The sequence below is a fragment of the Crassostrea angulata genome, chromosome 8 (genome assembly GCF_025612915.1).
Source record: "Crassostrea angulata isolate pt1a10 chromosome 8, ASM2561291v2, whole genome shotgun sequence".
Lineage (NCBI taxonomy): Eukaryota > Metazoa > Mollusca > Bivalvia > Ostreida > Ostreidae > Magallana > Magallana angulata.
The window spans coordinates 18,689,266-18,706,673 of record NC_069118.1 but is presented as its reverse complement, the minus strand read 5'-3'; the positions used below and the strand labels follow the sequence as shown (position 1 = coordinate 18,706,673).

Sequence of the window (17,408 nt, the reverse complement as noted above, 5' to 3'; positions counted from 1 at the left end):
ATGATAGACCTATAGTTGTAGATGTGTTTAAACTATTTTGTTTTGTTCGGCGTAACTTCCGGTCGTCACCGGAAGCACTTCCAAATTTTTGTTTTTAGGTATTTAATTAATTTTCCGTAGAATAAAGATATTAGTATAGATCCTTACATAGGTCATCTATGCAATGTTAAACAAACAAAAAAATTCTACTTCCGGTGAGATATCTCGATTATCTCAGGAAGCTTTTTTAAAACACATTTTGTACCCGCAAGATCTCAGAAACTGTAAGTGATCAAGACACGAAACTTTCCCTGATTATAGACATTTGATTGAAGATATGTATAAATAGTTTTATTTTGTCGACCGTCACTTCCGGTCCACACCGGAGGAGTTCAAACAAATCAAGCTGTTTATCCGTTAAACTGTTTTCATTCGATAGTTTTTGCTACTTTGATTAATAATAAAGTTATATAGGCAAGTAAATAAGAAATAACAAATTTAATTTTCATTGAGCATTTCCGTTTGTCCGTTTCCTGTCCCGAGACAAAAAAACCTAATTTCGACAAAATCTCAAAAACGGTAATGACTTGAACAACCAAATTTTGTGGGATGATAGACCTATGTACGTACATATGTTTGCACTATTCTGTTTTGTTCGGCATAACTTCCGGAAGCACTTAAAAAATAACTACTTGTACGCAAATATTCTTTTGCCATAGAATAGATATATAAGTATATATATCTATACAAACGTTATCAATGCAATGTTTTATCAACAAAAAAATTCTACTTCCGGTGAGATATCTCAAATATCTCAGGTAGCTTTTTTGAAACACATTTTGTACAAACGAGATATCAGAGACTATAAGTGATCAAAGCACAAGACTTTAATGGATGATAGACATTTGATTGAGGATGTGTTTAACCAGTTTCATTTTGTCTTCCGTCACTTCCGGTCCACACAGGAAGAATTTAAACAAATCGAGCTGTTTATCAGTTTATCTTTTTGTCTTTGATATCTGTAGTGTCCTCGATGAACAATGAAATACAAAGGGCAAGTTTACAAAAAATATTTAATAAAATTTTCATTAAGCACTTCCGTTTGTCCGTTTCCTGTCCCGAGACAAAACACCTTATTTCGATGAGATCTCAAAAACGGTGTTGACTTAAACAACCAAATTTTGTAGGATGATAGACCTTTATATGTACATGTTTTTAAACTATTTTATTTTGTTCGGCGTAACTTCCGGTCGACACCGGAAGCACTACAAAAATTATGTTTTTTCTTTATTCATTTCTTTCACATGGAATGAATATATCAGTATACAACCTTAGATGTGTCATCTTTATAATGTTAAATTTTTAAATAACTGTTACTTCCTGTGAATTCCTTTTGTCTCTACATGTTATATGTAGTGCTATTATATGTCATATCAAAGAAGGGAGATGATAATGTATCACAAAGGGGTTATAATCTATTTTGAACATATTACGTCACTTCCCCCACTGCTGAAAGTGCAAAGATGTAAATCAGCTGTAAACAATGATCGTTTAAGCTTATGTTTAAAACATATTCAAGAAAGTTTTCAAGCAAACTTACTTTTCTTTATTCAAAACAGAGGACTAAATAAAAGAATCTCAGATAGTCACGTGCTATTAACCCGAACTCTCAGTTTAGCCGATAACTGGTCTTAGCCGATAACTGGTACAGTACCAGTATAGTTTAATCAAGCATATAACTATTTGTTGATTTTCAGTTGTTTAGACTGTGGTCATAGATAACTCTTGGGTCACACAAGGGGTTCAAAGTTTGATGAAGATTTATATTTATATGAACAGTTGATGAATATTTTTTTAGAAGAACATATAAGCATTCTAAAAGCACGGTATGTGTCTGATTCATTTTGCTAACTTTGTAGAGCTTGAAAAAATGTTTTATCAACAAATTCAAGTTTACTAAGGCCTATTCAAAGTTTTTATATTCTCGTTTGTGTTTGCGATTACACCACACAGCAATGGCTATACCGACGATACCACAGACAGCAGTTGTCACACCAACAGTCAAACCTGCAATTGTGATCTTTGACATTCCCGACTGATCATTTAGTTTGACGTTGGATGTAAACTTCTTCAATAAATTTTTCATTTCTGTTGGTGCCGAGTTCAGAGTTGTCCATGTTGACTCTTCTGGTGATTTACCTTCAATTTTAGGATCAACAAGTTGAACCCAATTTTCAGAGTTATGAGAAATAATGAAATGAGCCGCCTCTTTAATACTTTCTGCTGGGACGACGGAAAATGGCGGGATCTGAACGGTTGGGAATTTTGATTCCGAAAATTGATCAGTCCGCACACAATACTGAATTTCACAATCTACGTCGATAGTAGCCAAATGATTGCTAAATCCTTTAGGACATGTTTTATTGACTGTTCCATTTACGAAGGGATTTCCATTTCTGCAACTGTAGAACCCACCAAAAGGTACTGCAAACGTTTTGCCATGTTCGTAGTCATCACTTATGCAAACCCTAACGTTCGATGTTATCATCACTGGATTGAAATACTGTGGACATGATTTTGTTTGTGTGACAAAGTTAGTTGTTCTGTCCGAATACAGTCCGCCAAATAGGAATCCAATATCTTCACGTACTAGAGAGTCTGGTTTTGCTCGACACCAGAACGAATTATATGTTGCTGAGGCGTAATAGGATTGATCGTGACAGCAGTGAAAGAATGCCCAGCATCTGCGACATTGGTGCTGATGCTGAGATTTGTGTGTTATGCCTTCGTGGAGGGGAACTTTTTCAAATCCCTCTGGACACGCAAATGCCTGGGTTCGAGGATTGTTGGTTGCAAGACTGTCACACATGTTTTCATTATCAATAAGAGTTCCATGGAAGTTGCACTCTTGATAAACTCCTCCGAAGCTTAGATTAGTAAATGGCTCGTGACATGAGCCGTCGTCCAGATTTGAAATTTTGCTAAAGTTAGGTGCATTAGGGTTTGTACATCCGGGATATGTATTATGTTTGAAGTAGGATAAAATTGCTTTTCGAACACTCTGAACAAGTTCTTCAACCAAGCTCTCAGATAGCTCAGGGAATGTTGTCGTTGAGATCACGTAGTCGAGAGGAAACCCATTCCTGTCAACAGCAACCAAATCATTCCCGATGGTAGTTGTCCATTCGCTCAGCGTGAAATTTTCCGGATTCATGGGTGGGCCACCATAAGTCCTTATATCGGAATTTTTGACATTCTTCATGTACTTTTCAAGTTCCAGTTTTGTGTTTGAAAACTTATTCTTTATACTCTCACTTACTATACCTGGAAGGGAAATGCTTGCTGAAAACCCAATATTTTCTCGGTTTGTTGTGGTATCTTTAAGGAAAGAGGAATCTACTTGATCCACTTTGACAATGGAAGCCCCGGCGTCAACACTTGTTAGAACATGCGTACCAAAATCGCGGACTAGTAGTTCGCTCTCGTATTTCGTGGAAAATTTCCGGTTTTGGTGTATATGACCGGCGATTTTAAGCAGACGGTTGCGGAAAGACTGATCAAGCTGTATATCTGGAAGAACTTTGGCTGTGTATCTAACAAATTTTACCTGTACTTTGGTAGTAAAGGACTTATCTTCCAACTGGTGTTTCCTAATGTGTTCATGTTCAGAAGAAAAACTTGCAGCAATTTTTACTCCCATTTTGTGTCCCGATGCACCAATGTTAATTGAATTCGCCGTGTCTGATTCATATTGAGACCAGTGGTCATACAACTTGGAAAAAACGTTCATTTGACTTGTCTTGACAGGAATAGTAACAATCCCGTCTGGAAGAAGATAACGCCTGTCTTCGGTTGTCTTGCATTTTGAATAATTGAAATTCACAACAACGCCACGGTTTTCGTTGACGAGGTTATCCCAACCAAATCCTGGAAGAACTTCGAACATTAAAGGCTTTTCTCCCTTTCCATCATAACATGTCCTCGGGTCTCCATTGATAAAGTTTGGTTTCTCCGCATTTACGAATGCAGTCGTCAAACCAAACAAGTACAGTACCAGTACTAGTGTGAACATATCCCTTTGGTTGTGTTACCAAGACTTGGTAGACTGGCTTTTGGGAACGCATATCAATATAACCTTACTTGGGAGTAAAATATTCTCATCAGTCAATAAATTGAACTTCCATGAGTGATATCAAAAGAGAGATGCCAGTGTATCTTAGCAGCAATAACGTTTTATTGGGTCTGGACACGATTTTGGCGAAGATTTTTTTTTGTTCGGTTTTGATATTTACTATGCTTTAACGATTGTTTCACGGTATATTGAAAATAAATGTTTAACATGGCAACAGCTTTGTTTACATATTATGAAATAAAAGTTTTGTATCTTGCTAATAACTCTACAACTGACGTTCAAATTTTGGATAGTCATTAGAAATGCCTTGCTTTGACCAAGATAGTGACCATGCCCCCTTCTAATTTTTACCTTCAAATTTATTTTAAAAAGACACTGGATATTTATCATTAAAATTCATTTGAAACGCAATTTATGGAATAAATGAAAAAAAAATTAACGCTATATCGTTGCGCGGAACGAGAGGTTTTCCACCTTAATGCACCTTAAAACAAGTGATCGTTGTATTTCTCTTTAAATTTCGTCTTACCCACTCTAGGTATTTCAAAAGACATATCAATATTGGAATAAAGGAGTTATTATTATAATTTTTTACGATATTAAAACGTATATTTAAAAAACTGTTAAAAATGTTAAATACACTGCGGCTATGGAATGCCACCTTTGAAAATTGTGAACAAGCAAAACATTAAAACTTTAGTATCTCGCGATCGGAAGTGACAACCAAAAAATTGACCAATGATTTTTCACTAAATTTATCATTAGTCAGTTTTGAAATTGTTATTGAATTCTGTTGAAGAAGGGTTTGAAAGAAAATTTTCGAAAAGAAATAATATTAGAGGCAAAAAAAAGGATAGGACCCCTTTTAAACTTGAATTAACAATGTTTGAAAATATCTTCAAAAAGAATAGATGAATAACATTAATCTTAACTTACATAATTTAGAAAGTGTGTAAACGTGGATTTGTTTTTAGAAAAACATTTTTTCAACAGAAATAATTTGGTTTTACATACAACAGTCCTAAAATGATAAAATTTTAAAAACTTTACTCTTTATTTTGTAAAAAAATAAATAAATTTAGAGTGGCAGGTCTTTTTCCTCGAACACTTTCTATTTATCTCAATTCATTAAGAAGGCTGTGTGATCAATGAATAAACCATCAGGTCTACCTTAAAGGGACATGGTCACGATTTTGGTGCAATTCAGTTTTACTGTTTTTATTATTTATAATGCTTTACGAATGTATTTTTAATGATCATGTGGAATTTGAGAGTCAGACGTAGAGTTATGAGCAAGATACAAAGTTCACAATTTTTTGTCATGTAAACAAGGCTCGTTCCCTGTTTTTGTTTTCGTATGCTTAATATACTACCAGCAAAAATCTTTTGCAAGCTAATTTGTCTATCTTCTTGATCGTTTTAAGCATAATTAAACAGTTCCTAGCGTTTAACACATTCATTTTATGTCTAAAACTGGAATTTTCATTTCAATATTCAAAAATTCAAAAGTTATGTTTACATAGCAAAGAATTCTAAGCTCTGTAACTCGCTTATAACTCAACGTATGATACTTAAATTTTGGCTGCATAATTAAAATGCCTTACTAAAGCATTTATACATTAAAATCGGCAATTAATTTTTTTTACCAAAATCGTGACCATGCCCCTTTAAAATTCTTAATATTATGATATGTTTGACCAGAAGTTGTCATTTTTTCTTAAGAAAAATTCAAACATATAAGCTTTAAAATTCAAAGATTTTCCTATTTCTTTGTCCCAAGCTCTTTTTCTGAAGGAGGTTAATATAGTTCAAAAATAGCTAAAATCATCCAGCACTCTTAAAATTACTGGCTCAAAATATTTACAAAAGTATAAGAAACATAAAAGGGTTAATTCAATTTGCTTATCACATTTTGTCGCTGCAATAGCAATATGTTAGAATAAATCCCACAAAGGGACCAAATAAATTTCTAATTATTTGGTAGATCTTTATATTCCGTTTATGCTTTTATACATTGTAGTGATATATATGAATCATATAATCATATATTTGAAATTAAGATATCAAAAGTTTTTTGAACTCCCACTATTTTGGTAAAAAATACGACCATTAAAAACTCATGCTACATTCGGCCAATAACAGACGTTTGCCTAAAAAGTCTGGCAGAAAATATTTACCAACAAATCTGCTTACGTATTGTACATATTTTGGCAAAAAATCATCAGTGACATGTACACATACAAATGCATATTGATTTGTTTCATCTCCCTATTGTTCTTAAACTTAAAGTTATTGTTTTCTTAATGCAAGAAATTAAAAGAATGTTATTAAAGTTCTCTTCTTCTAAATTTGGTCATTGACAAACAACTGCATGGCAACCTAGTTTTGAATAAGACATGGTCTGTTACATGTTGGTATGAAAGTGCATTGTGATAAGCTTCGTAAAACATTAAGTTTATGGCCAACATTGGTCTTGGTTCCTTTAATATGAGGTAATGATTTATAGCTGTGTTTAACTTTTGTTGTAAGGTATGTAAAGAGAAATGACAGTCATATTTAACAATTGGAGAGTTGTTTGAGTTGAAATATGATAGAACCTTACATAGACAAACATGGATAATCACTATAATCTAACCCGGCAAGGTAAAAATTTCTTTGCAGCTTTCAATAGGATAAATAATGGATTACAACTGTATCAATTGGCAATGCTAGTGTTAAATCTAAAGCGTATTAGCGTGCTTCCGTGCCATGCCATTCTTTGACAGCACCATGCCCCTTTTCTCAACGCCATAGCCTTTTTCTCCAGCGTATCCATAATCTTACTCAAACGAACTTCCATTTTGAAATTAAACAGCTAGCATACGGACACTCTATCAAGCAAAGGTGCACTTCCTACATAACATTATACGGACTCTTAACCAGTCAAAACAGAAGACATATTGGATTTTTAACAAATTGCTTACAACTAAGAGTACACAAGTATTCCTTTTAAAGGAATGATCGGTATGTAATATCATTGGTCACCTCTGTTAATACAAAAGCATTACACTACATATACATGCAATAAATTATATAATTATAGCATTGTTTTGTTGATTTCCTAAATAGCAAGGCATGCGTAAGCTTTATTTTTAGCAGGCAAATTATACTTCCGATAAATGTTATTACATATATGTGAAGAAAGACATGATTTCAATTATTATGTATGTAACTATATAAATATTTTATTTTCAAGGCAAACGGATAAAAGAGCAGCGTTTTAGTAATCAACGTGTAATTAAAGATTTAAATGAGGTTGTCATTGCATAGTAAATAAAGCAGTGCAATGAGCAATGCGTGTGCAAATAGTAAAATTCGCCGGATACCTCATATGGAGACAATTGTAATCGGTCGCTGCCAACTGCAGCGAGATCCACGAGAAAAAAGGCGATTACAAAGAGCAGACAGAGCAGTGTAAACAGCTGTTCCAGTTTTAACAATGTAAATATAATCAATAAGATAACGTTTTTATCCAACAGTGATTGTGCACTCAATCAACTAGGCCCGGTTTTGCAGAAGGTGACTAAATTCAACATCGTGTTAAAGGGACTTGGGTACCGTTTCAGCTCAAAATTTATCAAATTTTATTTTACCATTTTTAATGTTTGGAATAGTTAATATGGGTATGTTTTGTCAAAATCTAAAAGTAAGATATTGAGTGATCAAGATACCGTTTGAAATATTTGTTTTGTAAACAAAGCTCGAACCTTGTTATTGTTTACAAAAGTGGTTAATTGGTTTAAAGTTTCAAATAAATGTTACTTTTTTCAGTTGATAATATTATTTATGAACAAATTGAATCAGTTTACTTTGTTTTCCAAGAGTCATTTTGTCAAAGAAATGGTTATTCCACACTTTACATTATTTGTTAACAAATATAAGAATTGAGCTTTGCTTACGTTACAATGAATTCTTAACTCTGTATCTCTCATTTAACTTGACTTCTAACAGTCAAATTTGGTCAATTGTTCAAAGTGCGCGAGTAAACCATTTAATACATTTAAAGATAACGACTTGTTAAATCCTAATCAAGTTATTAGCAAATAATTCAGTGGTTCAAATCTGTTGATCAAAAGCAATTAAATGCATTGGTTAGCTAACACTGTGTTAACTGAGTTAACTACTTGTTATTTCTATTCTATTTCCTACAGTACCAATCAGACCCAACCTAACACCAGAGTAAACCCAATCTAAACCCCGGGTTTACGTTTGGGGTCTACTCGGGGTTTACTCTGGGTTTACTTGGAAATTGCTTTTGAGGTCAACAGTACGCACCGAAGTGTTAAGCAGACTTGTCCTTTATCTTACCATCCTACTGCTTGTAATTCAAGCTCCTTGTATATTCCGAATACACAGTGAGCGTCTGTTTTCAGGGGAATACTTCTGACCGGATTTATTTTCTCTGTCTACCCTGGGTTTACTTTAGATAGGTAAAGTTAGCTACTAGTAACTGGCTACTAGTAACTGGCTACGAGAAGTAAGAAAAGCTAGCTACTAGTAACTGGCTACGAGATTAAAGAAAAGTTAGCTACTAGTAACTGGCTACTAGTAACTGGCTACGAGAAGTAAGAAAAGCTAGCTACTAGTAACTGGCTACGAGATTAAAGAAACTTGGCTTCTAGATACTTCTTACTGTCCATGGGAGAACACATACCAAAGATTTCTATTTTTGTTCTTAAGATGTACATTGCACTATATCACTGTCAATTGTCAATATATCTCAAGTAGCTGTTTATATAGACTGAAGATATATGCCTGACTTGCTAATATCAACATTCTGCCGATTCATCCACATAATATTACCACACAAATACTCAGATATCTCTCTTTATGTAGTCAGCCACTTGTGCATTTCGTTACAAATATCTTTATTTTTTGGCTGTTTTTTCTATATATCTCAAGTAGCTGTATATATAGATTGAAGATATATGCCAGACATGCTAATATCAACATTCTGTCAAGTCATCCACATAATATTACGACACAATTACTCAGATATCTCTCTTTATGTAGTCAGCTACTTGTGCATTTTGTTACAAATATCTTTATCTTTTTGCTGTTTTGTCTATATATCTAAAGTAGCTGTATATATAGATTGAAGATATATGCTAGTCTTGCTAATATCAACATTTTGTCAAGTCATCCACATAATATGATCACACAATTACTCAGATATCTCTCTTTATGTAGTCAGCTACTTGTGCATTTCGTTACAAATATCTTCATTTTTTGGCAGTTTTGTCAATATATCTCAAGTAGCTAAATATATATATGTAAGATATATGCCAGACATGCTAATATCAACATTCTGTCAAGTCATCCACATAATATTACGACACAATTACTCAGATATCTCTCTTTATGTAGTCAGCTACTTGTGCATTTCGTTACAAATATCTTCATTTTTTTGCGGTTTTATTAATATATCTCAAGTAGCTGAATATATAGATTGAAGATATATGCCAGACATGCTAATATCAACATTCTGTCAAGTCATCCACATAATAATACGACACAATTACTCAGATATCTCTCTTTATGTAGTCAGCTACTTGTGCATTTCGTTATAAATATCTTCATTTTTGGCAATTTTGTCAATATATCTCAAGTAGATAAATATAGAGATATACGATATATGCCAGACATGCTAATATTAACATTCTGTCAAGTCATCCACATAATATTACGACACAATTACTCAGATATCTCTCTTTATGTAGTCAGCTACTTGTGCATTTCGTTACAAATATCTTTATTTTTTTGCGGTTTTATCAATATATCTCAAGTAGCTGAATATATAAATGTAAGATATATGTCAGACATGCTAATATCAATATTCTGTCAAGTCATCCACATAATATTACCACACAATTACTCAGATATCTCTTTTTATGTAGTCAGCTACTTGTGCACTTCGTTACAAATATCTTCATTTTTTTGCGGTTTTATCAATATATCTCAAGTAGCTGAATATATAGATTGAAGATATATGCCAGACATGCTAATATCAACATTCTGTCGAGTCATCCACATAATATTACGACATTATTACTCAGATATCTCTCTTTATGTAGTCAGCTACTTGTGCATTTCGTTACAAATATCTTCATTTTTTGGCAGTTTTGTCAATATATCTCAAGTAGCTGAATATATAGATTGAAGATATATGTCAGACATGCTAATATCAACATTCTGTCAAGTCATCCACATAATATGATCACACAATTACTCAGATATCTCTCTTTTTGTAGTCAGCTACTTGTGCATTTCGTTACAAATATCTTCATTTTTTCTCAGTTTTATCAATATATCTCAAGTAGCTGAATATATAGATTGAAGATATATGTCAGACATGCTAATATCAACATTCTGTCAAGTCATCCACATAATATGATCACACAATTACTCAGATATCTCTCCTTTTGTAGTCAGCTACTTGTGCATTTCGTTACAAATATCTTCATTTTTTGGCGGTTTTGTCAATATATCTCAAGTAGCTGAATATATAGGTTGAAGATATATGTCAGACATGCTAATATCAACATTCTGTCAAGTCATCCACATAATATTACGACACAATTACTCAGATATCTCTCTTTCTGTAGTCAGCTACTTGTGCATTTCGTTACAAATATCTTCATTTTTTCGCAGTTTTATCAATATATCTCAAGTAGCTGAATATATAGATTGAAGATATATGCCAGACATGCTAATATCAACATTCTGTCAAGTCATCCACGTAATATTACGACACAATTACTCAGATATCTCTCTTTATGTAGTCAGCTACTTGTGCATTTCGTTACAAATATCTTCATTTCTTGGCGGATTTGTGAATATATCTCAAGTAGCTGAATATATAGATTGAAGATATATGCCAGACATGCTAATATCAACATTCTGTCAAGTCATCCACATAATATTACGACACAATTACTCAGATATCTCTCTTTATGTAGTCAGCTTCTTGTGCATTTCGTTACAAATACCTTCATATTTTTGCGGTTTTATCAATTTATCTCAAGTAGCTGAATATATAAATGTAAGATATATGCCAGACATGCTAATATCAACATTCTGTCAAGTCATCCACATAATATTACGACACAATTACTCAGATATCTCTCTTTATGTAGTCAGCTACTTGTGCATTTCGTTACAAATATCTTCATTTTTTCGCAGTTTTATTAATATATCTCAAGTAGCTGAATATATAGATTGAAGATATATGCCAGACATGCTAATATCAACATTCTGTCAAGTCATCCACATAATATTATATATATATCTGAGTAATTGTGTGATCATATTATGTGGATGACTTGACAGAATGTTGATATTAGCAAGACTGGCATATATCTGCAACCTATATATTCAGCTACTTGAAATATATCGACAAAACCGCCAAAAAAGAATGATATTTGAAACAAAATGCACAAGTAGCTGACTACATCAAGAGAGATATCTGAGTAATTGTGTCGTAATATTATGTGGATGACTTAACAGAATGTTGATATTAGCATGTCTGGCATATATCTACAATCTATATATACAGCTACTTGAGAGATATAGACAAAACAGCAAAAAATAAAGATATTTGTAACAAAATGCACAAGTAGCTGACTACATCAAGAGAGATATCTGAGTAATTGTGTCGTAATATTATGTGGATGACTTAACAGAATGTTGATATTAGCATGTCTGACATATATCTTCAATCTAAATATTCAGCTACTTGAGGTATATTGACAAAACCGCCAAAAAATAAAGATATTTGTAACGGAACGCACAAGTAGCTGACTACATAAAGAGAGATATCTGAGTAATTGTGTCGTAATATTATGTGGATGACTTGACAGAATGTTGATTTTAGCAAGACTGGCATATATCTTACATCTATATATTCAGCTACTTGGGATATATTGACAAAACTGCCAAAAATAAAGATATTTATAACGAAATGCACAAGTAGCTGACTATATAAAGAGAGATATCTGAGTAATTGTGTCGTAATATTATGTGGATGACTTAACAGAATGTTGATATTAGCATGTCTGACATATATCTTCAATCTATTTATTCAGCTACTTGAGGTATATTGACAAAACCGCAAAAAAAGAATGATATTTGAGACAAAATGCACAAGCAGCTGACTACATCAAGAGAGATATCTGAGTAATTGTGTGATTAAATTATGTGGATGACTTGACAGAATGTAGATTTTAGCAAGACTGGCATATTTCTTACATTTATATATTCAGCTACTTGAGATATATTGACAAAACTGCCAAAAATAAAGATATTTATAACGAAATGCACAAGTAGCTGACTACATCAAGAGAGATATCTGAGTAATTGTGTTGTAATATTATGTAGAAGACTTGAAGAAATGTTGATATTAGCAAGACTGGCATATATCTTCAATCTATATATTCAGCTACTTGAGGTATATTGACAAAACCACCAAAAAATAAAGATATTTGTAACAGAACGCACAAGTAGCTGACTTCATAAAGAGAGATATCTGAGTAATTGTGTCGTAATATTATGTGGATGACTTGACAGAATGTTGATTTTAGCAAGAATGGCATATTTCTTACATCTATATATTCAGCTACTTGAGATATATTGATAAAACTGCCAAAAATAAAGATATTTATAACGAAATGCACAAGTAGCTGACTACATAAAGAGAGATATCTGAGTAATTGTGTGATCATATTATGTGGATGACTTGAAAGAATGTTGATATTAGCATGTCTGACACATATCTTCAGTCTATATATTCAGCTACTTGAGGTATATTGACAAAACCGCCAAAAAATAAAGATATTTGTAACGAAACGCACAAGTAGCTGACTACATAAATTGAGATATCTGAGTAATTGTGTCGTAATATTATGTGGATGACTTGACAGAATGTTGATTTTAGCAAGACTGGCATATATCTTACATCTATATATTCAGCTACTTGAGATATATTGATAAAACCGCCAAAAAATAAAGATATTTGTAACAAAATGCACAAGTAGCTGACTACATAAAGAGAGATATCTGAGTAATTGTGTCGTAATATTATGTGGATGACTTGACAGAATGTTGATTTTAGCAAGACTGGCATATATCTTCAATCTATATATTCAGCTACTTGAGATATATTGACAAAACCGCCAAAAAATAAAGATATTTGTAACGAAATGCACAAGTAGCTGACTACATAAATTGAGATATCTGAGTAATTGTGTCGCAATATTATGTGGATGACTTGACAGAATGTTGATTTTAGAAAGACCGGCATATATCTTACATCTATATATTCAGCTACTTGAGGTATATTGACAAAACTGCCAAAAATAAAGATATTTAGAACGAAATGCATAAGTAGCTGACTACATCAAGAGAGATATCTGAGTAATTGTGTCGTAATATTATGTGGATGACTCGACAGAATGTTGATATTAGTATGTCTGGCATATATCTTTAATCTATATATTCAGCTACTTGAGATATATTGACAAAACTGCCAAAAAAGAATGATATTTGTGACAAAATGCACAAGTAGCTGACTACATAAAGAGAGATATCTGAGTAATTGTGTCGTAATATTATGTGGATGACTTGACAGAATGTTGATATTAGCATGTCTGGCATATATCTTCAATCTATATATACAGCTACTTGAGATATATTGACAAAACCGCCAAAAAATTTAGATATTTGTAACGGAACGCACAAGTAGCTGACTACATAAAGAGAGATATCTGAGTAATTGTGTGGTAATATTATGTGGATGACTCGGCAGAATGTTGATATTAGCAAGTCAGGCATATATCTTCAGTATATATATACAGCTACTTGAGATATATTGACAATTGATAGTGATATAGTGCAATGTACATCTTAAGAACAAAAATAGAAATCTTTGGTATGTGTTCTCCCATGGACGGTAAGAAGTATCTAGAAGCCAAGTTTCTTTAATCTCGTAGCCAGTTACTAGTAGCTAGCTTTTCTTACTTCTCGTAGCCAGTTACTAGTAGCCAGTTACTAGTAGCTAACTTTTATTTAATCTCGTAGCCAGTTACTAGTAGCTAGCTTTTTTTACTTCTCGTAGCCAGTTACTAGTAGCCAGCTACTAGTAGCTAACTTTACCTATCTGTTTACTTTAGGTTTACTCTTGCTCCATTCTGGTAAACCCTCAGTAAACCCAGAGTAAACCCAGAAATCAAACCTGGGGGTTTAGTTGGGGTTTACTTTCTGTTAGGTTGGGTCTGATCGGTACTGAATATATAAAGAAAAACAAAAATCTTACTTTGGGATGTCAAGCACTTTGAATTCAGTGAAATATTATTAATATAATTAAATGTTGAGCATCTATATCAATTCCAGGGTTGCATCTTATTTAATGTGCATATTTCAAAATCTTTTCTTTTTTGTTATCTATATAACACTGTTAAAGTATTATGTTATAGTCTTAAAAGAGATAAAACCCTTTCAATATGTATATATTAATAAGGTAAATGCATCATAAATCACAGATCAAAGGCTCAAAAAATGGTTGTAATTAATCTATAGCGTTTAACTTTCACTAACATTCTATCAAGAGGACATTTCGTTATAAAGTTAGAAAAATATGCAATTTTGAGAAAAAAAAGTATACCTCATAATGCCAATCTATTGAGTTTTAAGAAATAAAAAATCAATAGACATTTAATTGAACCTACCGTTTCCATTTTACTCTATTGACCATAGATTCATCTGGTTGTCCTTCAACAAAATATATTTACTTAATCTTTTAGAAGGTTAATTGTTTTTCAATCTCCTCTAATAAGAAACCCTATTCATACTGCATGTATCTACATGCTATTATAATCATACATATCACCACATAACGTTGAATACACCTGCATATATTGATTTTCATATAAAGCAGTGGTTTGAAATCTTTCACCTAATACTATTAAACTTTTGGCAATTTTCTTGAGTCAGTTCTCATATACATTTAAAAACAAGTACCACCGACACTACAAATTGATCACCTATTTTAATAAACTGAATGATGAATTGTAGCATTGTAGTGACCAATATAATCCCATCCTGCATGTGATTTCATGAAAACGTAAGCTTAACAGTCATATTATATAAATATTTGATTCTGGTTTCTATCCCCTTTAAAACAATGATAAAGAACATAAGATCTACATGTACCAACTAATTTGAAAATAAATTGAAACACACTTGGGAGCAGGAGACGAATTGGAAATACACGAAAAATGATCAGAGTTTACATGTTTTTCTACTTATTTAATGCATAAATACGATACAAACATATGCTGTGTCTTGTTTTTTTAAAGGTAATTACATCAGATGTTATTTTAATGTAAAATGTACATTTACAGATCCTACATGTGATGAAAATTGAGACAATTCGAAGTATTGTGTGATTTTTTAACCATGGAAATACATCTTAAATTTCACTTTGATTGTTTGTGTACTCGATCAGCTGAGCGTGAAGATAATCGGATTTGTACCGTTTTATGGTTTAAGTCCAACATTCAGAAAGATATTGTACTGTATATGACTTGCATTTATTAACAAAGAAGAAAACCACATTTGGTGTAAAGTTTAAGGGTTAATTGTATCCATTCAGTGTTCTTTCAGTTGTAGAAGAAGAGTATGATAAAGATTTGGAATAAAAAAGGTGTGAATTAGCATCCGAGTCACGGAATATGTGTAAATAGATAATAAGAAATCCCAGCAAATAGCGAGATTTCTGAAAAATTCAAGAACGAAAGATTTTATGTTTCTTTCAAAGGCATCTTTTCGTAAGTTCCGTGGTCGATACAACGACCTGTCAGCAAATACAATCTTCCACTGGGTCGCATGCTGACTGACGTTTTCATACTAATTGTTAGACCATGATAAATCACCTAATTGTCAACGAACTATTCCGGAATTTTTCCGGATTACGACAAAGAGCACATGGCGGGTGTGACCGGTCAGCAGAGGATGCTCACTCCTCCTAGGCACCTTATCCTACCTCAAATATAATGGAGGTCCGTGTTGGCTCAAGTTTTGTATTTTGACCATCACAATCAAGCCAAATCATCAACGTTTCGTTTATTCCCTATTATGACATTTTCCCGATTTTGACATTTACCTCAATTATGACACGCCAAATTGTGACAAGGAGCACACGGCGTATGCGACCGGTCAGCAGAGGATGCTTACTCCTCCTAGGCACCTGATCCTACCTCTATCTTTACCGTGTTGCTCTGCTTTGAATTTGTATTTCGTTTTATGGATTTTTGAGATGGTTGACGGTTTGTTATTTTTATTTTTTCATTTTCCATTTGTATAATAAATTATATATTTCATTATACTATAAATTTGCACTATTCATAAATATGTTGATGGTATTTTTTCTACTAAAAATAAATTATTGAGATTGAGAACACTTTACAGAAATTCCCATTTTTCTCATTCAAGTACTGCTGAAAAACGAATGATGATTTCAATTCTGTTTACATTGTTTGATAGAAATAAGTTTGCTTTTACACTAAGAATATAATTAAATATAATGTATATCTATGCATTATTTATCACAATAAAAAAAAATTCTAATTTTTAATGTGTATAAAATTATTGATGTTTTTTTTTTATATTGAATGTGTTTGTTGAATTTTGTGTTGTATTACTTAAGGAATAAGGGATCATTCTTTGAGTATTATGAGGTGATAATTTTGGTCGGGGCGTGATCAGGGTCAATTCTCAGCAAGTACTATTTCCCGCTTGTGTTTTAATTTTTTTTTAATTATTATAACAATAATGCTAGTAACCTTTATTTATCCAGGATATAACAAATACATGTAGGTAGTTTTCATCGTGGTCCTGCAATAAAACATGTTTACAATCATACAAATAACAAAATCAAAAATAAGCATCTACGTTATAAACACACACATATAAGAAGTACAAGCACATTACTAATTCTAGTATATGGTAATATACAATCATGGAACTGTTACAATATATTAAAACGTGAAAAGCAGAGGATATTAATAGCTAAATATTAGCTCTGTTAAAATACTCCATAAGATACACAGATCTAAAATTACTCACTGAAGCAGAGTATACTATTAAATGGTTATCGAATGATGATTAAATGACTTACAACGTATGTGTAATAAGATATGGTCCTTGGTGAAAATTGGTCATATGCCAGTCTAGTAATTTGCATTTTCATCATATTGAAAACACT

The 17,408-nt window shown here is 32.5% G+C and overlaps 1 protein-coding gene across 1 annotated transcript; it reads right to left on the bottom strand.

Moving 5' to 3' along the window:
• Positions 1-1,376: 1,376 nt before the first annotated feature.
• On the bottom strand, positions 1,377-4,173 carry LOC128158512 (macrophage-expressed gene 1 protein-like). The gene has a single exon (XM_052821382.1). It carries the CDS (start codon positions 4,049-4,051, stop codon positions 1,943-1,945), a length of 2,109 nt encoding a protein of 702 aa, XP_052677342.1. The 5' UTR covers positions 4,052-4,173; the 3' UTR covers positions 1,377-1,942.
• Positions 4,174-17,408: the final 13,235 nt, after the last annotated feature.

What these genes read in the sequence shown, in the direction of transcription:
- LOC128158512 (XM_052821382.1), bottom strand. Translation starts at nt 4,051, where the DNA reads ATGTTCACACTAGTACTGGTACTGTACTTGTTTGGTTTGACGACTGCA.